The 23935-nt window shown below is 37.8% G+C and overlaps 1 protein-coding gene across 2 annotated transcripts in view; it reads left to right on the top strand.

The window, feature by feature from the left end:
* LOC134536130 (GTPase-activating protein and VPS9 domain-containing protein 1) overlaps positions 1-23935 on the top strand; it is a 173520-nt gene that overhangs the window by 119956 nt on the left and 29629 nt on the right. For both annotated transcript variants that reach the window (XM_063375727.1, XM_063375719.1), the window contains 6 exons: positions 9733-9848; positions 9931-10025; positions 16080-16342; positions 17552-17700; positions 19161-19274; positions 22312-22523. In XM_063375727.1, coding sequence (XP_063231797.1) covers positions 9733-9848; positions 9931-10025; positions 16080-16342; positions 17552-17700; positions 19161-19274; positions 22312-22523 — 949 coding nt within the window. The remainder of the gene's footprint in view (positions 1-9732; positions 9849-9930; positions 10026-16079; positions 16343-17551; positions 17701-19160; positions 19275-22311; positions 22524-23935) is intronic.

Here is a 23935-nt window from a genome sequence, read left to right as displayed (position 1 = left end):
GCTATTCTTTAAACATTCAAGACAATTAATGACTTTAACAGATTTTAACTTTGATATCGTACATATTACTGATCAATGTCAGTTAACCAGGTCCAGTATGTACAAGCTACAAGTCTTTACGTAGTTAAGTAGTATTAAGTTGTTTTTGCGAGTTTCAAATTAGGTCTTGATCGTAAACATCATAGTTTAAGATATCTTGCCATTAAAATAGGACAGGTAACTTCTCGCTGTTCTTGTTAATTCGGGGATGGGGCAAACAAACCTCGTCGCGTCGTTACAATACCAAGAGGCTGTGGAAAACCTCTCCGAACCCCTGTCTCTCCTCCGATGTTGCTGGTTAGATCTCACTCTCCTCCGATGTCGCTGGTTGGGTCTCCGTCTCGATGCACCTCCTCTCGTGCTGCTGGTACTCCAGCAGGACTGGCGTCGGTCACCTGGAGTCGTCTAGAAGGATGATGTCCTCCGGTACACCGTCTACGATGCCGTCTACCGCTGTCGAACTCCTTCCATCTCGAAGATTGATAGTCCTTTTCTTCTTTTCTTCTTAATTCGTCGTTGATCCAGTTCTATTTATGCTGTTAGTCAAAACTTATCGTCGTCGTCGATTCTTTAGTAGAGCTTCGAACATCGGTAACTACCTCTTCTTCATTGTGTAGTTCCGGTATTTATTATAAAATCATCAATTTCACGTAGATTCTAGCTATTCAGTCGTCGTACCAATGTTTTACGTGATATTCTTACATTCATTTATGACTAAATCACGGAGCTCTTTCTCTCTAATCCTTCTCCCATGATAGTAGAACAGAAACTCAAGTTCCAATTTGTTTCAAACCGTCAAAGCTTTCTCTATTGAACACTCTCCGAAATCACACTGGAAATACTAAATTCTTTAAATAAAATATATGCACAGTCGAGCGTCCAATCACATATACTCTTTCCTCAGTAATGACCCAAAAACAATATTAAAAGGTGTAAGCTCATTTCCTATTCGTCGCCGTTTAACAAATGTTTGCAAAGACATTTCATAAAATTATTACTTAGATAAAACATGAAAATACTTAAAGAGTAAAACCAAATTGACCTGACCATAGAGATACAATACTGGTAAATATAATTCATAACAGGACTAAGACAAAGTCATAGAGGTAAGAAGTAAAATAATAAACATAAAATTCATTTCTATTGAGGGCTTCTCAAATACCTCTATAGAATAGTCCCCTTCAGAAATGTGACTAACGAACTATACTCTGATATAGGTCTTAGGACCATTTCTCATCATACAAACATCTCATCTATATTCTAATTATTGGCAGAAAATTTACATTTCATATTATTGACCTTATTTACATACTTACTTGCAAACATAGAGTATTGTCACCGATATATGTCTTCAAACGGACATATGTGTAACAGTGTATACTATTCTACAGGAGTGTAATATTTCCTCAACTGCGTTATATTATAGTGTCCTATTACTTGTTTCGTTTTAATGTCAGACAGTTCGTAACAGTTACTTCTAATAATCTTCGTGATCATATATGGTCCATCGAAGAGTAGAAATAGCTTCTTAGTAACGTACTTCCAAAATTGGCTTACTGGATTCGTTCTCTTGAGTACTAAATCTCCACAATTAAAACTCATCTTGCTGGAATCTTTCTGGTATTTTCTCCGAAGATCCGCCGTGGATGTCAACTTGGCTGCGACCAACTCTTCAGTTTCCTTCTGTATCTCGACTAATTCTTTATCTTCTGCGGCCAGAGCTTCATCGTGATGTCTCGGTAGTAACGATGACGGTATTATCAATGATCTTTTTCCTGTTAACGCTTCATATGGAGTAACACTGGTAGAACTGTGTACAGTATTATTCAAAATGCATTCAATGAACGTTAATTTACTCATCCAGTTCTGCTGTGTATCGTGGCAGAATGTCCGCAACATATTACCAAGTGTGCGCATTTGTCTCTCCACAGGATTACTCTGCGGGTGTCTCACCGAAGACGTGGTGGGTACGATTTGCAGTTTTCTGAGTCCTTCTTGCCAAACTTGACTCATGAATTGTGTGGCATGATCTGAAATAATTTTCTCCGGTCGACCCACTTCCGCGATAAACTGTTTAACTTTCTGGAATACTATCTTGCTGGTGGCATTGACTATGGGATACAACTTGGTGTATTTTGTAAATAAATCTACCATCACGAACACATATTTCACCCCGGCTGTTGATCTAGGTAATGGTCCCAATACATCCACTGATACCAACTGCAGTGGTCTCTCCGGAAGGATAGGTTTAAACTCACCTTCGAGATTTTGTTGGGCATGTTTCGCTTTCTGACACAAGTCGCACGATCGAGTAATGGCGGCGACTGACTTGTGCAGATTCGGAGAGTATAGCTGCCTAATCAATGACTGTGTCAGCTTCTTTGAACCAATATGCCCGCAATTCCTATGAACCTCCCAAATAATCGAGTTGATGTTTCGCTTCGGTATTACCGGCTTCCATGGCTCTTCAAATCTGGCTTTTCCCTTGCTATGATTGAACAATACTCCCTCCGACATGCAGTATCTCTCCTCTAACCTAGTTGGAACCTCTGAACCCTTCAATTTATCTATTATGACCTTGCAGAATTCATCTTCCTGTTGCAGTTGAGCTATCTGGTCAAAAACATTCTTGATTGTTGCGTTATCTTTAAGTTGTTGTGTCACAAGATTAGCTACCAAAAATTCCTTGGAGTTCTTCCTCGGTGTCAATTCATCATTCAATACATCGGGTATTCGACTTAGGTAATCGGCGACTACATTCTCTTTCCCTTTAATGTGGCATATTTCCAAGTCAAACTCTTGCATCAGCAAGCACCATCGTGTCAGCCTGCTACCAAAAATTTTGCCTGCTTTTAGACACATCAGGGCTTGATGGTCAGTCATTAGCTTTATATGTTCTCCCAGAAGCAGGTCTCGAAACTTCTGCAGAGCCCATATTATTGCTAGTGTCTCTTTCTCCGTGACCGTGTAATTTCGCTCTGCCGAATTCAATGTTCTACTCGCCATCGCTACGGTACGTTCTACTCCCTCATCGTCCATTTGCGCGAGCTTCGCCCCTAAGGCATAATCAGATGCGTCTGTGTATAGTAGAAATTCCCGACCTAACATGGGATGATAGATGACTCGTTCTTCGAGAAAGACCTTCTTGAGTTCTTCAAAAGCTTCCCGCTGTTCTGCTTCCCATTTCCACAGCTTGTCCTTCTTGAGTAGATCAAACAATGGGACTGCGATCTTGGCTATCTTGTCGCTGTAATTTCGGTAAAACCCGATAACTCCCAGGAATGTACGTAGTTGTTTAACATTCTTTGGTGTAGGGAAGTTGGAAATACTGTTCAATTTTTCAGGATCGGTATGAATTCCGGTCGGTGTCAGAATATGCCCTAGAAATGGTAACTCTTGTCGGCAAAATACGGATTTTCGCAGTTTCACCGTCATTCCTGCGTCACGTAGTTTCGTTAGGACAATGCCGATATGCTCCAGGTGTTCTTCGAATGATGACGATGTAATCAAAATGTCGTCGACATATGCTCGCGCGAATCCTTTGCACTCAGATCCTAGCGTTTCGTCCAGACAACGAGTAAACTCAGCTACCGCATTACATAAGCCGAACGGCATGACTTGGAACACATACTGCGAGTTCTTGAATAGGAATGATGTGTACTGTCTAGATCTTTCTTCTAAGGGTATTTGCCAGTACCCTGCCGACAAATCAAGTGTGGTTAGAAACTTGACACCCTGATATAATCGCAGAATATCATTCGTTGGTCTCGGACTTTCCCGATCTCGAACAGTAATTTTGTTGATCTCCCTCGCGTCAAGGCATAAACGTACTGTTCCGTCTTTCTTTCGCACACAGAGTATCGCATTCGTGAATGGGCTAGGCGCTCGCTTTATTACATTCCATTCCAACATTAAGTCTAGATATTCTTCAGCCTCTTTCAAATATTTCGCCGGGATGGGATACGACTTTTTATGGAATGGTTCACCGGGTATGACCTGAATACTAGCTGTATATAATTTGTTTAACCCAGGTTTTTCGGAAAATATATTTTGAAAATTTCTTAAGACATGAAGAAGATTATTTCTACCGGTTTCATTTACCATGGTAATTCCCTTTACAGCTTCTATTAAATCAGCTCCGGTCGCCATCAAATTTATGTCACTATTAATACACGAAGTTTCCTTATGAATGATTGCAATGCATTTTTCCGAAACTTCCCAATTTTCAGTAGTTTTCGTATTTTCTGTGTCATCCATAGCAGTTACCATCCAACCTGCAAAATTCAAAATTATTTTATGGCTAGTTAGAAAGTCTACACCGAAAATTACTGGTTTAGCCAATCCTTTTACGATTAATACATTAATGTACTTGGTGCTACCTAAACCTTCTACTTCCAATAAGGTCTGACGATTAATGATGGGACTAGCCCTTGATGTAACCCCTAGAATCTTTAAACTCGGTACTGGCATTCTCGGTAATGATATTCCGGTGCTCTCTATCATGGCTACGCAGTCTTCGCTGATGCAGGATATCTCTGCGCCGCTGTCTAATAGTACAGGCACTTTAACTCCGTTTAAAGTTAACGATATCTCCGGACATAGTGCTTGTTTCGCTTGAACTTCGGTTTCTGTGGGCTCGCTGAGTAAAAATTCACGCTCGTTTTCTTTGAACATAATGGTGTGTATGCTTCGACAATTATTCTTGTCATTTGCGTCGGGATCCAATTTTATACTAGCCCCGTCTAACTTACAATTAGGGACTGACGTGCGGAGCGGGTTTTCGCCATCCCTAATTAGTTTACCGCACTGTCCTTAAATCCTCTAATTTGCTCTTGTGACAAATTAGCAAATCCATTATTTGCATTCGGTGAAATCAAAAATGTGTTATTACCTCCTTGGTTTGTATCTGAGCGTCTGCTAGATTGCATGCGCGGCCATTCCGTGTTGCTTTGCTCGTGACTTGGCGCTATAGAATATGAATTTCTTTCTCCTTGTCGCGCGTCGTGAATGGTGGTGCTAAAGCTGTTCCCTTTTTCAGACGGTACAAACGTTTGTGCATTTATGCTGTACTGACCTCCGGAATGATTATTGTAATTTGCCGATCGTTCTTTCGTTGTTCGATTTTCGCCTGAATTCTCTCTGAAATTAACTGTCCCCTCCTGACGTTTATTCTCCCACTGTGATTCATTTTCGCGTCTGTCTTGTCGCTTCTCGTTTCTACGACGATAGTACTGTGGTTTATAAAATCCGTTACCATATCGCTGACCTCGATATCTATTGTGATATCAATTACTTCCGCAGTTTTCAACGTTCAGTGTGTGAATTTGAGGTTGTTTGTGTCCGCTGTTCTGCCCTTCATTTCGGTTACGCCAGTTATTGTATAACGGTGTCTGTTGGTTCGTGTTCTTGCGCTCGTTAGTTTCTTTGTGCGTTACCGTTTTATCGAGCTTAACGAGTCGTTCATACGTTAACAGTTGTTCCTTGAAATCTACAATATTACTGTATTGCCGTCCACTAAGTTGTAATTGATAATTGAGTGGTAATTGCGAAATTATCATGGCAATAAACTCTTCGTCTTCCATACGGCAATCAAGATAACGAGTTCTCTCGTACATATCGCTGATATGCGCCTCTAAATTTTGAAATTTACGATTTTCGAATTTTTCAGAATGCAACTGTATTCGCAAATTGCTTTGGATACGAGTATTCCAAAATTGGGATATGAAAGCTTTCTGAAACGATTCGTATGCGTGTACCGAATCTTTCGCCAACTCCCACCAATAATATGCCGTGTTTTTCAAGCAGTGGCTAACGCATTTCAATTTTTCTGCGTCTGTTAACTTAAATGTGTGGCAATATTCTCCAAACTGATTTAAGAATCTTCGAGGGTTTTCATTACTTTTCCCTGAATATGTTGGAACGTCATCCAACCATTTCTTAGAAGGGTGGTGTAGTGTAAGTACCGGATCTGCTGACATAATTGCAGTACTAATATTCGCGGGATTTCGCTCGGCTTCTATCGTTATCGATTTGTTTACCGGCGTGTCTTCCTTGTCGGTATTACATTCGCTAGTGTGGTGAGTCGTTAGTTGGGGCGAGAATGTTGCGATGTGTCTGGATTCTCTTTCTATTTCCCCTATTTTCGCCTCTACCATATCTAACCTTCCTGTTAGACGCTCGCTTAAGTGTACTACTTTATCGTCAGTGCGTTTACTGAATATTTCTACACCTTCAATACGAGTGTGTACACTGGAAAACTTCTGTTGCATCTCGTGCTGTGTTTCAGTTAAGTCATGCCTGATTTCTGCTGTTTCATCTGCAATCCTGCCTAAAGTGTTATTTAAGACTTGCACTAAATTGTCTAGTCTTTCGGCGTTTTCTCGCTCCTTTTGTTCCCTTTCTAACTTCTCCTCCTGTTCTATACGCTCCCGTTCTTGTTTCTCCCGTTCCCGTTCTAGTTTCTCCTCCTGTTCTTTACGCTCCCGTTCTTGTTTCTCCTTATTCATGAACTGGAACAGTGCATCTAGGGTAACAGTTGGTGTCGGCGGCGAATGACCCAACTCCATTTCCTGCTGTGACTCCATACCAGTAGTCTCGATGTGCTGTTCTGGTACTACTTCTCTAGGTTCTCGTTCAGGACTAGAGTCAGAAGTGTCATTGCTACCTCTCAAAAAATATGACTTCCTACCTGTGTCTGTCATCTTGACAAAATAAAATTACTGTCTGTATTTTTCAAAGTGTCTTGAGTTGTTCAAAAAAAAATCATAAAATAGTCCCTAACGTTGGCTTACACGTTGTGCGCCAAAAATTCTATAAGTATTTTCAGAATTACTCTATGGAGTATATTTCCTAAAATGCCAATATCTATAATGTAAAATGTGGTCTAGTTGGGCGCCGTGAAAACTCTATAAAGTACTAGTGCTGTGATTGTGTATGTAGCACAACTACTAACCTCTACAGAATATTAACTAAAATATGTCTTGTTATGTTGATAGTGAAAATAAATTATTCTCAAGTTGTATGTACTGGTGTAGTTTGACTCAGTGTGAATACCAAACAATAAAATGTCGTATAATTCCTTAGCAGTATGTCTCCTTCTCTTTGGTGTAAGTATTCTGACCTTAAAATCAACAAATATAAGTAGTGTGTTTAAAAGCATTAACTTCTCTATGACTGCTGATCTCAGTGTAATAAAAACTAATTATTCTTTCAAGACAATCCAAGCTAAATATTTCTGTCTATCTGGTTTAACATACACATGATCTGTAAGTATGGTTATCAATCGGAAAAATAAAATATAATGAAAATTTAACTTTTTACTAGGGTCAAAATCATGGTTGTATGGGTGACAATACTCTTTTGCAACATATCCAACTGTAACATGAAAAGTGACAGAGTCAATGATTAGCAAGCAACATACAAATACCTTTGAGACAATTATTCATGTTTAAATAGGTTTTTCATTAAACAAAATTTCAATATCCGTTATACTTAAATGTCTTTCAGAACTAATTACGTTTTACGTAATTGTATCACTGAATAATAGTTTGGTTATCAGTCAATATTTTAAATATTATTGAAACACATTTTAACTGGCAAATTAGTCTTTTCTTTGTTTTTACTAGCTCAGTCTCTTTCGGTAGATCAAACTGTCTCAAGACTTCTGGACCTGGGGCTATTCTTTAAACATTCAAGACAATTAATGACTTTAACAGATTTTAACTTTGATATCGTACATATTACTGATCAATGTCAGTTAACCAGGTCCAGTATGTACAAGCTACAAGTCTTTACGTAGTTAAGTAGTATTAAGTTGTTTTTGCGAGTTTCAAATTAGGTCTTGATCGTAAACATCATAGTTTAAGATATCTTGCCATTAAAATAGGACAGGTAACTTCTCGCTGTTCTTGTTAATTCGGGGATGGGGCAAACAAACCTCGTCGCGTCGTTACAATACCAAGAGGCTGTGGAAAACCTCTCCGAACCCCTGTCTCTCCTCCGATGTTGCTGGTTAGATCTCACTCTCCTCCGATGTCGCTGGTTGGGTCTCCGTCTCGATGCACCTCCTCTCGTGCTGCTGGTACTCCAGCAGGACTGGCGTCGGTCACCTGGAGTCGTCTAGAAGGATGATGTCCTCCGGTACACCGTCTACGATGCCGTCTACCGCTGTCGAACTCCTTCCATCTCGAAGATTGATAGTCCTTTTCTTCTTTTCTTCTTAATTCGTCGTTGATCCAGTTCTATTTATGCTGTTAGTCAAAACTTATCGTCGTCGTCGATTCTTTAGTAGAGCTTCGAACATCGGTAACTACCTCTTCTTCATTGTGTAGTTCCGGTATTTATTATAAAATCATCAATTTCACGTAGATTCTAGCTATTCAGTCGTCGTACCAATGTTTTACGTGATATTCTTACATTCATTTATGACTAAATCACGGAGCTCTTTCTCTCTAATCCTTCTCCCATGATAGTAGAACAGAAACTCAAGTTCCAATTTGTTTCAAACCGTCAAAGCTTTCTCTATTGAACACTCTCCGAAATCACACTGGAAATACTAAATTCTTTAAATAAAATATATGCGCAGTCGAGCGTCCAATCACATATACTCTTTCCTCAGTAATGACCCAAAAACAATATTAAAAGGTGTAAGCTCATTTCCTATTCGTCGCCGTTTAACAAATGTTTGCAAAGACATTTCATAAAATTATTACTTAGATAAAACATGAAAATACTTAAAGAGTAAAACCAAATTGACCTGACCATAGAGATACAATACTGGTAAATATAATTCATAACAGGACTAAGACAAAGTCATAGAGGTAAGAAGTAAAATAATAAACATAAAATTCATTTCTATTGAGGGCTTCTCAAATACCTCTATAGTGTTAATAATTTTAGCGAATTCTACCCTTTAATTTTTTATTGTCAACAATTTATATTATTATTGCAATGAAGCATTTTAAATAAATACAATCACCCTGCCACCTACACAAGTACGTGGAATTAGGCTCATCGTCCAAGCACTGGCATCTTTAGTAACACGTAAACACGTTGGAACCAGCACCATGCCGTCAGCGTCACAGTATTATCTGCTGACACCATCCTATTGTAGGACAGGGTTGTGTGGTAATGCGCAATAAAACGAAATAACACTGAAAACCGCTTGAAAACACTAAATAAAACAAAATTAGTAGTCCACGATATATCATGAAATATTGCCTATTGTTATCAATTATATTCAGGTACCATGAACAATATTTTTCTTGTGTCTTTGGTACGCATTACCATTTATTGTTATAATGTTTTCCAGCATGGCAAGTTTTAGCACAGAAACCAGGTTGTGTTTTCAATATCATTTAACCTTTTACTTAATATTGATAAATATTTTAAAGATAAGTACTTATAATCAGGTTCAACTCTATGAATTTGTATTGCATAAGTATGCACATGTCATTTATACATAATTGTGCATTAGTTTGCATAATATGTATATTTCTGCAATTATTCATTTTTTAAAACCTTCGGTAGAAAAATTTGTTATATTCCAGGTGGTCTACTATTTTACCTACAAAAGTTTTTAAATGTAATGTAGAATTCTTACAATGTGTAAGAGTTCTACACAAACAAATTTTTGAGTTGATCTCACACATAAAAAATTATTAGATTTATTCTCATTTTTATTCTTTTTTGTAGGATTTGTTGGATGATGACCAGAAACACAAAAGGAGTTTCTTTCGTAACTTCAAGCTTCCGTTCAAGAGTCGACGTGTCAAATCTCTTCGAGGGGTGGACGACATAAATGCACGCTGGTAATTACAACTTGTGTGTCCACCACGCACAGCAGATGAACGTAGTGTTACTCACGTGCTCATGAATGGTTTTTGTGTGCAGTTACGAGTCGGGGCTCATAGGTGCCGACGGAGACGTGGTTCACGCTCCTCCGCGACTCAGAAGGGGGATGTCTGAGGAGCTGAGAATCTCAAACGGTTGGCAATCCTTTTTCCCTTTACTTTATATGTGCTTAAAAGTTGTTTTCACTAAGTCTGTGTTGGGCAGGGTAGTGGCTTGAAGAAAACTGATCATGTTTACTTGCAGGAACGGGAGAGAGAGAACAACATATGAACACAACAGGTGTTGCACAATTTGTATCAGGTACACTTTGCCACCGAATATGACTATGGCTATCCTATGACTATGGTACACTTACATATTTTCTTGGATTAACTTCTCATGTTTACATTTTGAGGGGCAGAAATAAGCTAAACTTTCTGGTGTGGTTTTGTGTTTTGTTACTATTTTAAAAAAAAACAAAAAAAAACACTTTAATGTTGTTTGATTGGCTGAAAAAACTTAGACCTGTAAACCAAAAAACTTCTGATGAAGTAATTTTTAACTATTTTTCTACAACCTTTAGGAATAATTTTTTTCTTCTTTGGATCTCTTGTCTGTTTTTCCTTGTGTTTTTCTGTTTTCCCATTCTCTTTCCTGTACCACAAACATTTCCAGGTCTTTCAGATTGATAGTATTTAGGACTTTGTTTTTTAAGGTTGTTACCAATTTCATAATTGAAATAGTGTTTAGCTCAAAGAAAATTCCTCTAAGTGTGTTATAAGTAAGGCCAAAATTTGTCTAAGAAAGTAATTGTAATTGTAATTGTAAAGCAAAACAATTTTCAGAGAAATTAAGATGATAATGATTATCAACTTAACATGACACATTATTTTATGAGTAATTTTTTTAAAATTCAACTTTACTTAAAAAAGACTATTTTGCACAGATTTCTATTATATACAGTATTTATCCACATTCCCTCTGCATATGGGTTACACATATAATTTTGGCCAAAAAATTTTTTTTAACCTTTTCAATGTAAAGGCTGCCCTTGAATGTAGATTGCACCATATATTTGGCACTTTCATCACTCTGTTCTTCTCTGTCGGCAGTCTGCACTACTTTATTACTACAGTCAAACCTCATTATTACAAACCTGAAGGGACCATAATTTTAGCACTTTGTAATAACGAGGGTTTGTATTAACCAAACTATTGGGATATCATGACAAAAAAATTGATTGAACTTTAAATGCCTATATTTACAACCATAAAGAAAATTATATACACTGTTGTTAGTATAAGCTGGCTTCACTACATGCATAAGAATTTGTAAACACTGAAGAAAACAAACACAATGCAACACTTACAGAATAAATAATAATACAAACTTCAATAAACTTGCATTCATGACACATTTTCTATTCAAACATTTGGTTTAAAAAAGCATCAATTATGGTTTGCACTATTTTTTTCTTATAGGCATTGTTTACCACATTACAAAGCTTATCAAAGGCCAGTTCTGATCAAGTATTGGTTGAGCAGTCTGTATCCAATATTTAACTTTGGTCGTATCTACTGCTGCCGACTCCCCACACATAGTTTTGCCAACAAGATTGTTGCGATCCTTAAACCATTGTAGCCAACCATTGCTGAACTTGAAGTCTCAAATTCCTAACCTCAATGCTAGGTAGTCTGCCTTCTTCTGAATCATTGGTTCAGAAATAGGCAAGTTTGCTGCCCGCATTTCTTCAAACCCCTGGAACAAGGTAGCTTCCATTTCTTGATGTTTTGGGCCTCGCATTCTTTTCTTTATTGATGATTTGCACGAACTCGCAAAAGCCGATTAAATCTTTTCACAATTTTTTAGTATTGTCAACGACGACTATTGCGGGATGTTAAATTCTCTCGCAATTTCAGTTTTCGTTCTCTCTCCAGTGTCTACTTCTTTGATAATTTTAACTTTAACTTGCAATGTAAGGTCTTTGCGTTTACATTTCGCAGTCATTACAAAACAACTCACAATCAAAATTGAGGTTAAGACACACGTCCGTGAACAATGGAAAATATCAGAACTTTTTTCCATAGATTGTTTAAACTTCTACGTATGTACACTTCCAACGATAATATTAATAAGGTATAGAGTACTTTCCTTTTCGTTTTCCGTTTACAACATGGCATCTTTTCTAGTTTAGTTACTAACATCGCCACTAGAGTTGAACTTTTCATATTGTTTTTCGACCATTTTGCGCTGTAGGATACATACATATATCTTTGGAGAGACGTTTGTTTACATGACGGTTATGAAGACGTGATTTACTTTAGATTTCGGCTGTGAAATTCGTATTAACCGTTTTCTTATACACGTTAACAGCTACTTGAGGGATCAAAACAACTTCGTAATTCATATTAACCTGTTACGTTGTATGTTTTGGCCCGGCTAAGCACACAGAGAAACGTAACAAAACAAAACAAACAATGTTCCTGAGGAATTTTTCATTACGATGGTTCGGCGTTATTTGGAAATAAAAGAGTTTATTAAATTATCTTTGTTTATTTCTTTAAAAAAAAAATGTTTTTTTCTCATTGTTACATGGCCTCAGTACACAATTTTACAAATGAATTGAGTTAGAAAAATTCGTTACTTGCACAGTTTTCTGTCTTTTCTTATAAAAATTTTAACGATGTCTAAATACATACCACAGCACCATACATCTTGCCGTTGATGGTCGAGGAGTCTTGTCACTCGCCAAAGAAAAAAAAAACTTAGTAATGTCCCTTGGTTAATTAATTACATAACTCAAGGTACCGTCGATCGCGGACCGTAATCCCACGAAGTCGGGCCGATGCCGACGCCTAGGGCCTAAATTTATAGTTAATTAGTCCGAAAAACAATGAACTTAGGTTGAAAAATTACGGCCTGGCCCCAGCCCCTAGGTGTTAAATTATCTCTTAGTAATTTTCCATTTGTCTTGCGACTTGCCGACGACACGACCGAGTTCGGCGACGATCGAGCAACAAGTGACTTGGTCGACGAGATTACCTTCCATTGTAAAGGTGAAAACAAGGGAGGCAACCCCGTGGGCCAACTGACCAACCAGCGCACATAATTCCAAAACATGACCATATAAGGAAATTCGTACGGGCACATCACTTGATGCCAGGGCTCGCCCTGATTGGCTGGCTAGTGGTAGCCTCCAGAGACCCTTCCAGACGGTCGCTACAGCTGTGCGTACAACGTGACGCGTAAATCCCAAACACGCATTTACAAAGTGAAAAATAACTTTCTGGCGCCAGAGTGTCGCGCCTGTCCGCTCTTCCTTCTGTACCTTCCAGACTATTCTCAAAATATTACACTAGCAATATCCAATAAAATATAAAATAACCCAACAAATTCAAATTCAATGTTCAAAACTTAGTAAACAAATTTGAAATTCATACCATATTAGAAACTTTTGTTTAAAAATGATGTCCTGTAAAATTATAATCTATACTGCTTTGATAATTAATTTCAGTAATTGTTTTGTTTAAATATCAAAATTAATTATTATGAACTGGAGTTAACCCTCAAATAAATAATTAAGTATCTCAAGGAAATAAGTATTTTAAGGCTTTCCATGAAATTTAACCAAAGTAATTAATAATTCTTAACAGATCTGAACAATCCTTATCTACATATTAAATAATTATTATCTTTCATATCAAAGTTATTCTTAATCAATATTCATATGACCCAAAAAAATATATGTATATAACAAATCCTCATTGTGCAATGCTACAAACCGTATTTCATATTAAAAGTACTGAATAACATAGGAAAGCCTACCTTATTTTCTGGGACTGTGAAAGTACTTCGCATAAACGGGAATTTTGTACTAAGCGGATTCGTATTAATGAGGTTTGACTGTACATAAGGAATGAGAGCGGTAGTCTTCCTCCCTCATCCCACTCTGCCACGCCCTTTTTTGAGCCCTTCTCTTCCCCCTCTCCATTCTCTCTCGAGGACTACAAACAAAATGATGACAAGATTTTTATACCTGGTTTTTTTACTTGCATTTATTTATTGTACAGTAGAACCCCGATTTTGCGAACACGGATTTAACGAAAACAGCGATTTAACGTAAAGGTTTTCAGGAACCATCAAAAAACACCAATTTATTAAAATAATAATATAGATTTCCAAAAAATGGAAGTAAATAGTAATGGAATCTTATTAAAAATTACACTTTGTGGTGTCAGTAATAGAATGGAGGTACTATATATTAATATGTGTCTTTGCATCATCTGTCCAAATACGAAAAAATTAAAAAAATTGTTCAAATTGCTTAAAAACTGCGGGCGCTGTAACTGAATTGCGTAGGTGCGTGTCATTGCGCGCGCCTGGATAGATAGAATGTCCGCGACACATGACGTCATGAAGGGTTTCTTTGTCCGCATCCCCCTCCACCTTCTCCATACCTGGCTTGACTCACCACGTTATCTTCCAAATACGCCCGCATAGTAACAGTGCTAGCCAATAATCACACGTTTCCAAATATTCCCTTTCCCATCCTCCAGGTTTTTTCAACTTGTGACCACGTCACACCAATACGCTATTATCATTATTCTCTAGAGGTGTAAAAGTAACGAAAAAAAGCGTCCCCGTATGTATTCGTTACTATAACAATTCGTACTCGTTACTATCGTATCACGTTACATTACTCGTTACTTCTGATACCGCATAACATGCTATGTTATGTTGCAGCAACGAATCGAGTCGTATTGCGTACGCGTACAGTATGAAATCGCGTAAATAATAATAAATAGAATATAAACAATGAACAATATTTGATAATTAAAAGTTTTTGTTAACCAAGAAACAATTAAATCTCATTAGAGCGGCTTTTTTATACTGTCTTTTAAGATGAGAACAAAAAAAAACGTGAAAATACGCGATAATAAAAACATATTTCTAATTTGTAAACAATACTTTCTTACGTTGTTTCTGTTCCAATCTCAAACTTTGTCTACACACACAATACTTTTAATAAACAGTAAAAAACTTTGACGACGAATTTCCAAATTATACTTTACTTAATAAACAAACATCGTTCTTTGTAACGCAAATTCATTGAATATGCGCGCGCATGCGTAAAACATACAATAAATGCGAGTAATGAGATGCAGCCGTGTGTAACGTTTCGATACTCGTTACTAGATAGCGCACCCGTTACTCAGTACCGAATACATACGGTTTGCTACAGCTTTATTATTCTCAGTAAGAGCTTTGTGCGCGGTGTTTAGTTTTTGGAATACGTTTTTTATAAGTGCTGCGCAGCTCAGCGAACAAAGAGAGCCAGCCGGCGGCTACGCCGCGCCGTAATAGCAGCTGACCGAGTACAATGACCTTTCTCCGCGTACGGCGCGCTATTAACGGAAATTTTCCATCAATTTGCGGCCAATTTTTTAATTTTTGATTTTTTACTGTGACGCAATGTGTATGTAGCTCGTATTTGTTATAAACGCTGCAGGTTGCGACTGTATTTTAATACACTTTAACGTATTTCTTACACTTTACATATTTTTAAACTTTTATTTTATGCCTCATTTTTCACGGTTTCTGAAAATCTGTATGTACGACCGAGGTGTACGTACGAACCGGGGGCCGTACGAGCGAGATTAAAATACGTTGAAGATGCAAAGTTGACGAAGTCTGAGATAGCACGGCAGCACAAGATATCAGCGTCGACCCTGTCTACGATATGGAAACGTAGGGACGCGATTATGAGTGCGGGGGTCATTGAAAATCGGTAAATCGGATTTAACGAAACATCGATTTAGAGTAAACATTTTCGGTAACCATAGCACTTCGTTAAATCGGGGTTCTACTGTATTTTATAACTCTACTGGTCCCCTTCCCCAAGAGAGTAAATGCAGCAAATTTCTGTTTCTTATTGCTTTGCTTTTTACTAAAATTGAAAAACCTCGCATTATGGTGACATTACATTTTTAAACTCAAAATTGTAATAAAATATGATAAACCAAAATCCCCCCCCCTTCCCCCCCCCCCACAAACACACACACACACGCATGCACGCGCGCGCTGTATTAATAGTAGTATTTTAAATACCAAGTAAACCTTTCTCCAATAATTAAATAATTTAATTAAAGATCACTCATTTGAAAGAATGAAAGTGAGCCTAATCGTATGCCCTCACTTGGAATGCCCAGATACGACTGATGACATCCTGGCAAAGTATCGCAGGAAGCCAAGCGGGGGTGGGGATGCAATGACAGCGGACGCAGTTGTCCCTGAAGTGCCAGCCAGCCAAATCAAGGTGAAGCCACCCTCTGACGAGAGGCTCAACATCGACCCATCGAATGTTGAATCATCGTATGCATTCATCGATGCAAACCGCAAACTTCGAATGGTCCTTAGCACGGCTGATCTTCAGCATGTGCCGTGGGGCCAGCGTCGAATGGGAACCAGCACAGTGAGTGTCTCAAAAACAACTTTTACAGCTTTTTTTTTTTTTTTTTTTTTTTTTTTTAAATTTCCTGGAATATTGTTTTATGTTTGTGTAATGAGAGTTAAAAGTTTTTAAGTGAGCATAAGAGTATTGGGGTTTATAATCTCAAGTGGTGTGAAAGTTAATTCCTAGATACTTCTGTTCTCTAAATGCAGTAAGTGTTGTCTGGTCTCTCTTTCTTTCTTGTACAAGTATGTGCACATCTTTTACACATTGACTTGTGGCGAACTTGCCTCTTGTGAAGGCCGCCACATATGATTGCGAATAGCATACAATGACTTGAGTACGAGATAGTGTGCTACAGAAGCTTTTTTTTTTTACTATCTTTCTTGTAAAAGTCATGTATAAACATACAGAAAAATATTTACAGCAGTACTATAAAGTGCAAAGCCAAATTACCTCTTATAGTATGTTTTCTAAATTCAAACTATTTTAGTACAATATTGGTTCTCCTATAGAAAATAATTAATAATAAGTAGAGACAACATTATATGGTGAATTTACGATAAAACCGAAATAACACCAAAAAGCGTCAGTGCACCATATAACACGAAAATGCAAGTTAATTCAACAAAAAGCACCAAAATGCAACAATAAAAAATTTATTTAACTAGCATATTAAATCAAAAATCAACTCAGATTACAAAAATTTAATTTTTAATATATACGTAGAAATTCAATGAATGTAAACTATTCATCATGGAGTTAGTACCAAAATGTATGTACTAAAAAATTGGAAAAAAATTGGGTGTGTTTTTTTATATTGCAATTGTTATTAAGTAACTAATTTTTACATAACGATATCAGTACATTTTTAAAACGCACATATACGTGCTCATTTATTGTTTTATTCTCAGTAGTATATTGTGAAAGTGCATCATGTATCAGTCAAAATGATACGGTTGTGTTAAAAAAAAGTATTATTGAACAAGTAAGTTATATTTGTTCAAAATGTTGCTATCTTAATGAATAAACAGAGTTCATAAAAAAAACTCCAAAATCACCTGTTTTAAAAACAAATTTGGCCAAAAAAATATAACCATAAAAATCTTGTCTTTAATAACAAGAACATGAAATTGTTCCGTGTGTACTAGCCACTATTTTCCAAGCTATAAATGGAAATGGTGTCATCCCGGTGCACCAGGCTCCATGTTTGTGCCGGTGTGGTTGCAGAGGGACTCCCGGCCTCAGAGCCAGATGGACACGGAGCTGGTGTCATTCCTTCAGCTGCAGCTGGCCGAGGCCATAAACCTGCAGGACCGCTCCCTCATTGCGCACCTGCACGAGACACTCCGCTGCATCAGGCTGTTTGACGACGAGGGGTTCGTCCTTGTTCTTGTGCGACACTTCGCAAGCTAGTCAGCACATCGTTGAGCACCAAAAATGCAACTAAAATGCACCCCCGATCAAAAAAACGCTGACGTCGGTTCCCACATCTGGGCGCCCGTACTGCGCGTGGGATCCTGCCGGTGCCTATGGGCCCGGCAATCCACAGCACTGGTTTCAGCTACTACTAGGTGTCTGCGAGTACTAGGAAATTTAGAATTCTAATTGAATAATTGTACATTTGATTCAACATTTCAAATAGAATAATTCTTCAAATTTTTGTTACCTATAGCTACTCGAATAACTTACGTAAGTTTAGTTTTTATTAGCCATCACAACTGCCTGTTACTTCGCATCGTAAATCCTGGCTTCTCAGTAAAAAGTACAGTAGAACCTCTTTTGTACTTACTCGGATTTAAGAATTCCCATGATTAACTTTTTTTTTCTTGCACCGTCATTTTCCCTATAATATTAATGCATTACTTTCTTGCTTTATGTAAAAGCATTTCCAGCAATTTACGTTGAAACAGCACTGCATTCAATAGCAAATCATCAGAAAAGTTTAAACGGAACAAGTTGAAAACGAATAGTTTGAAGTTTATTTGTCATATACATTACTGTGTGTGCTTGTGATCTCAGCAGCTTAGTTTTCCTTTGTAAACAACTTTTTTTTTGTGCCACTTGCCATGGTGAACCTATACGGCCTATAATCCAAACTTTGGTGATGACGTGAAAATTAAGTTCATTTTGCTCTCTCTCTCTCCTCCTTTAAAACTTAAATGAATAATGCATTAAAATAAAGTTGTACCACCCCTCTCGTACGAGAGAAGGTGAGTCAGCCAAGCATCTCTGAAGCACAGCTTAAGGAAGGGCTGGCCACACTGCACATGCATTCACCCTTATGCACTCCTCTCGGCCAGGAGGTATAGAAAGCGATGAGCAGTCGATATCTGTCTGTGTTCCTCGGGCAGCAATCCCAACAGCAATCCCAGACAATGCCTTTAGTAAGCTAGTAATTACCATTATAGGACAAGTCTGTCAGGCATGCAGAACAGGAATCAACTCATTATTTAACCCTTTGAACTACTGTATCGAGCTAGGTTTGCCATCTGTAATTTCCTGTTCCAACCTTTGTTGAATCTTGCACTCTTGTCATTTGAATCACATTGCATAGAAAAATGTCACATTAATAAAGAAATTGGAGAGCTACACTAGAAAAATAATTGAAACTGGATTTTAAATGTGGCAAACCTAGTTTAAAATGGGAGTTCAAAGATTGGCATGCACCACAACTGCCAGTAGATGCCTGTTCTCTCCCTATCTTCATGTAGCCATCTCCTGTAGCAGCCCACTCAATATGGAGGATTATTAGTAAACAACCTTGTAACTGGATAGTGATTTTCAACATTCATAAGCAAGTGGAGTATTGAAACACAAAATTTTTGCTGTGTTCTAGGTGTAAGAAACTGTTCCAGTCTCTGAAAGGTGACTACCAGAAGCGGTCCCCATACATAGCTTACCTTGTGCGCTGCCGGAAGGGACTGCTATCGACAATCGCCCACCTTGAGAGGTACTGGTTTTATCATTTTTAACCATTATCCTTAATGACTTGCCTAGTGAAGGAACAGTCGAGCATTTAGATTCTGTTACACATTAACCTTCTTTATAATCTTAACACTAGTAATAAAATACCTAGCATTAAAGACATTTTAATTCAGGTAATTGTGTTATTTATGCTCTCTTGATTCATACCGAAAATCCATGTTAATTTTGTTGTATTTTAAATATGTATAATATTTTAATAGGTTCATGTATTAAAAAGTCCATCCAAATCCAAATGTATATTTTTCGTGCACAGTTCCAGCATTGAGAATATTGGCAGAATTTAAATTTAGAGAATTGGCTCTGTGATGATAACTACAGTATTTTAATGGATCAAAAGTCTTGAGAGGTGGTAGCACCAGGATATAAAGCATGAGGGGATGATAGGAGAAGTAGGGAAAGAAATGCTCATTGGTGCTTTTCCTTCTTGTATTTTACATGCTGTTAGTTTGCGAAGGTTTAGGGAAAATATTGTTACAGCTTCGTGATTATTCTGTGTTTGATGACAACTAAAATTGCAATTTGTAGACGATTAACACTTCATGCATCAAGCAACTGCTGTGATATTTGTGTAGCGATTAGCTTAGCTTACAATTAGGCTTTGCCATCTTGGTATATCAAATATTATTGCCCACCTAGTAAGGGGTGTATCTGTTTTAGTGAGGCAGTATAATAAGTGCGATGGTTGGTGGTGTTCCTATCCTAGCACAGTATATCCTCTTATCTGGCGCGGTCTTCTCGTCATGCATTGGGTAACCATGAAATATGAGCTGTAACCATAACATTTGATGGCAGAGAAATTAAGATTAAGGTGTATTGTAAGTCCCTTGAGTGCTTTCAAGTATACATATTTACCAGGCCTTTCATGGCCAAAAATTATTATGAAAAAGCATTTTAGCCATTTTTACTCTCCTAAAAATACTGTTTAAAAACAAAGTGCAGAAACAGAACCATTCGTCTGCCCTCTGTGCATTATTAAATGCTTTTTGTAAACAGACACCATGCAGTTTGAAGCAGTTTTCAAATTGCATCGTTTCTAAGCTCTGCACACTATGTGTGTCCAGGTAAGAGGGCTCCTTAAGCTACAGCTTGCAGTAAAGTCTCCATACTGTGTTATGGCTCGACATCTGGTGTTGGCACTTATTAGTATCATCATTCTTGGACTGGTGAAATAAACACAAAATTGCTATAGTTGCTCCTATAAAGTAACCTATTACCTATACTGTAACCTGTTAGTAAATATCAGGCTGTCATTTGGACCATGGTTGTTGAGTATTCAGGTCACTCACTTTCAGCCAGGGCGATCGCATATTAATTCACATTGTGGTCAAACCTACATGTTTTGTCAAGTGGGAATTGTGATGTGTGTTCCGGTAAGCTGGGGGTTTTAATTTGGGTACTCCTGTTTCTCTAGCCAGTGCATTTGGTCCTCTCTGATAACAGTGATGTCGATAAGATGTAGAATAGTAACTGACAAACTATTCGCATTCGTCAGTCGAATAGCAAAATTTAAAATTGCGAATACCGTATGCCCGAATGTAAGGCGACCTGCAGTTTCAGGAGGCCAAACAAATGTAAAAATAATTTTGGTAGAAATCAATGTGAAAATTCATTAGACATACATTTTGTGTTGATAAATCCTTTTTGCATTTATGTATACCGCATTTAACTTTCCGTTTCACAGCTACGTATTACTATTTAGTAGTGTGTTAAACGTAACAAAGCAAACAAAGAATGCAGCTTGCTGGAACAAAACAAGTGGCTAGCTGCCATGGTGAAGCATACGGATATGAATAACTTTAGTGACGTGACCGCGAATATTTGTCCATATTACTCTCTGACAGAGAGTCTCTGTCCTATGAATTTTAAAGAATAATCGAAGATAATTATGTTGTTCGAGAGGTTTTTACATAAATAAAGAGTGGATTACTGTGAAATTATTAAAATATCTTTTGAAGCAACGTACCAAATTCCTGTAAATATGGTGTCTTCGTGCGTGTTCGGCAATGTTCGTTTTACAACAAAGAAATATTGTGGAAAGACAGTTGGCAGCCATGAATTTCCAAACATTACATCCGAAATGTTCTTAAGTTAACATTTTCTGTTTGTAAACGTAAACAATTGTTCTGAAAATAGCTGTGATATTTTAGTACAAATATTTCCGTTAAAAATCTGAAATTAAATTAACGTAAATGTTAACACGCGATTGTACACAAAGTACAAATATGATATGTGTAATAAAATGTTGCCATTTTGAGATGCTTCAACATTCACATTTTTACTCAACAAATATTTTGATTTTCAACGTTAAACAATTGTGAATTACTGCAATATTGGGTGTATTTATCGTTTTCCCCGTGTGAGGTAACAAAGTTTTTGTTAATATAAAAATCATGAACATTTGTTTAAAAATGTTTCTACTGTAGCTTACAGTTTGTAACTAATGTTTGCGGTGCTGATGTCTTGGGTGCGAAAATAAGGCGACTTCCAATTTTCTCATTTCTCGTTTATGTAAAAATGGTCGCATTCGGACCAATATTTACATCAAATATAAAATAGATAACAATTATTAAATATTATATATGAAATAAAAATTCATGTCCTCAATAACTCTTAAAAATACTAAGTGAACTTTTTTTTTTTTGTGGTTTCATTCACAGAAAATATCTTGTATAAACTAAATACATGAAAACCCACCATTGTTCAGTGTAGTAACATAAAAAAATATATATATATATTACAACTATTCGACTTCGAAACTATTTGCATTCTATTCGAAAATTTTACTATTCGATTCAAAAATATTCGACCATCAAAATCCACTATTCGCACACCCCTAATAAGATGTTAAGTTTTAATTCATTCATTCAAAATGTAATAAGATATTAATTTTTGGTTAGGTAGCACTTATGCCATATCATGACAGAAATTAGGATGAATGAATCAAAATTTAAATCATAGCGAAACAAACAGCTAGTTTGTGTGTGTGTGTGGCTTGGACACAGGCTGACGGAGAGGGTGAAGTGCGACCGGCAGGTGTGTAGCCGGTTCCTGGTCGCACTCTGCGTGACCATGTTCCTGGAGAAGAGGGAGCAGCTGCTGCTGGAGTTCACGGCCGAATTCCGGCAGCTCACTCTCGCAGACGAGAAGAACGACCTGCTGGGCTCCTTCCTGCGCAGCCTTGCCCTCGACATGGACCGCGACCCCACCTGGCAAGGTTAGCTCTCTCTCTCTCTGTCATCTAGGTAATGTTTCTAAACATAATCTTACTAGTGTCTCCTTTTCGAAACGTGGAACTTCCGCAGTTTTCTTGGGTTCAGACACCTTCACTTCACCGTAGAACCACGCACACTGGCGACGAGATGTTGAGATCTTACAGAGTTCATTGATTTCATGATTTGTTATTAGTGTTACTGAACAGTGAACACTCATACCCATTCTGTACATGTTTGCTCACGGGAGTCATTTTCTTCAACTTCCCTTCCTTATCCACGCCACCAACATGGCGAAAACAAATGCTTCACAACTCATAAATTCCCTATGCACCGCACAGGTACTTAAATATGTTTCAATTAAGAAACATGGCAGACATCGCCATGATCCAGTAGTTTTTCTCAGGTTACTCCTTTTCCATCATCTCTTATCATCTCTAATGACCCTAAAGTCTGTCAACAATACCTCAAGTGCTGACTCTTTAACAAATTCTTAAAAATTTATATCGTAGGCTTTTGTGCCTAATGGTTAAAGTTAAAGCCTCATCTGAAACTACTTCATAGCTAGCCACAAAACCAATCACAACTTTCTGTAAATGACCAGTTTTTCAGAACCAAAGAACCAAGATTTCTCTTGTTAGCTGCCCTTGAGGCTGAAACAAGTTCAAGTTCATTAACATTTTTACTGATGTGGCCTCAAACCAGTGCTGAGAAACAAGTCTCTAGTTGTTATGTATATTGTTTAGTTTCCGTGTAAATAGACCTTGGACATTATAAACATTGTTGGCATTGGTCAACACACTTGAGTTTTGAATCTCGCGCGCCGCGCTGCTGGCGATAGTGGCGCTGCTACTTGGCTGCTGTGAGTTGGCTGCCCTGCTTCCTCCGGAAGTCAGTTGTTCTACAAAGGCATGGTGGTAAGTGGTGCTATCGGGTACTCTTGCTATCTGGCGACATCGGTCGCCAAATTAAATAGTTTTGTGCAATTCGCTGTTTTATAGTTCGTTAATGAACATTTTTGGTCCTCCGGGCCGGATCTAGTTCCGGTATTTTCGTTCGTTTTTTTGTGTAATTTTCGTTTCGTGCTATCGCGGCGTTGTTAGCCTCGTGTGAAGTGAATTCTCGCACATTGACTAACAGTTTGTGACTCTGAAGTGCTCGTTATTTGGTTGGCGGGAGCAGCGATCAGTGTCTCGGCTGTGGTTGAAACGTTTTAACTAGTTCGTTCGACGACTCTAACCTCTAGGTTGAGGTTATGTCTTCCGTTTCATTTGAAAACGATCGTTGAACCCTTTGGTAGTCAATCACCATGGCTGAAGGGCAGTCGGCGCTGGTGCGCATCCGTCTTGCTGAAGGTCGTATTAAGCGAGCCTTTGATCTCGCGCAGATGGTTCCCAGTGATAGCTCAAAAATAAAT

Source organism: Bacillus rossius, chromosome 1, assembly GCF_032445375.1.
Source record: "Bacillus rossius redtenbacheri isolate Brsri chromosome 1, Brsri_v3, whole genome shotgun sequence".
NCBI lineage: Eukaryota > Metazoa > Arthropoda > Insecta > Phasmatodea > Bacillidae > Bacillus > Bacillus rossius.
This window is presented reverse-complemented; position numbering and strand designations above follow the sequence as displayed.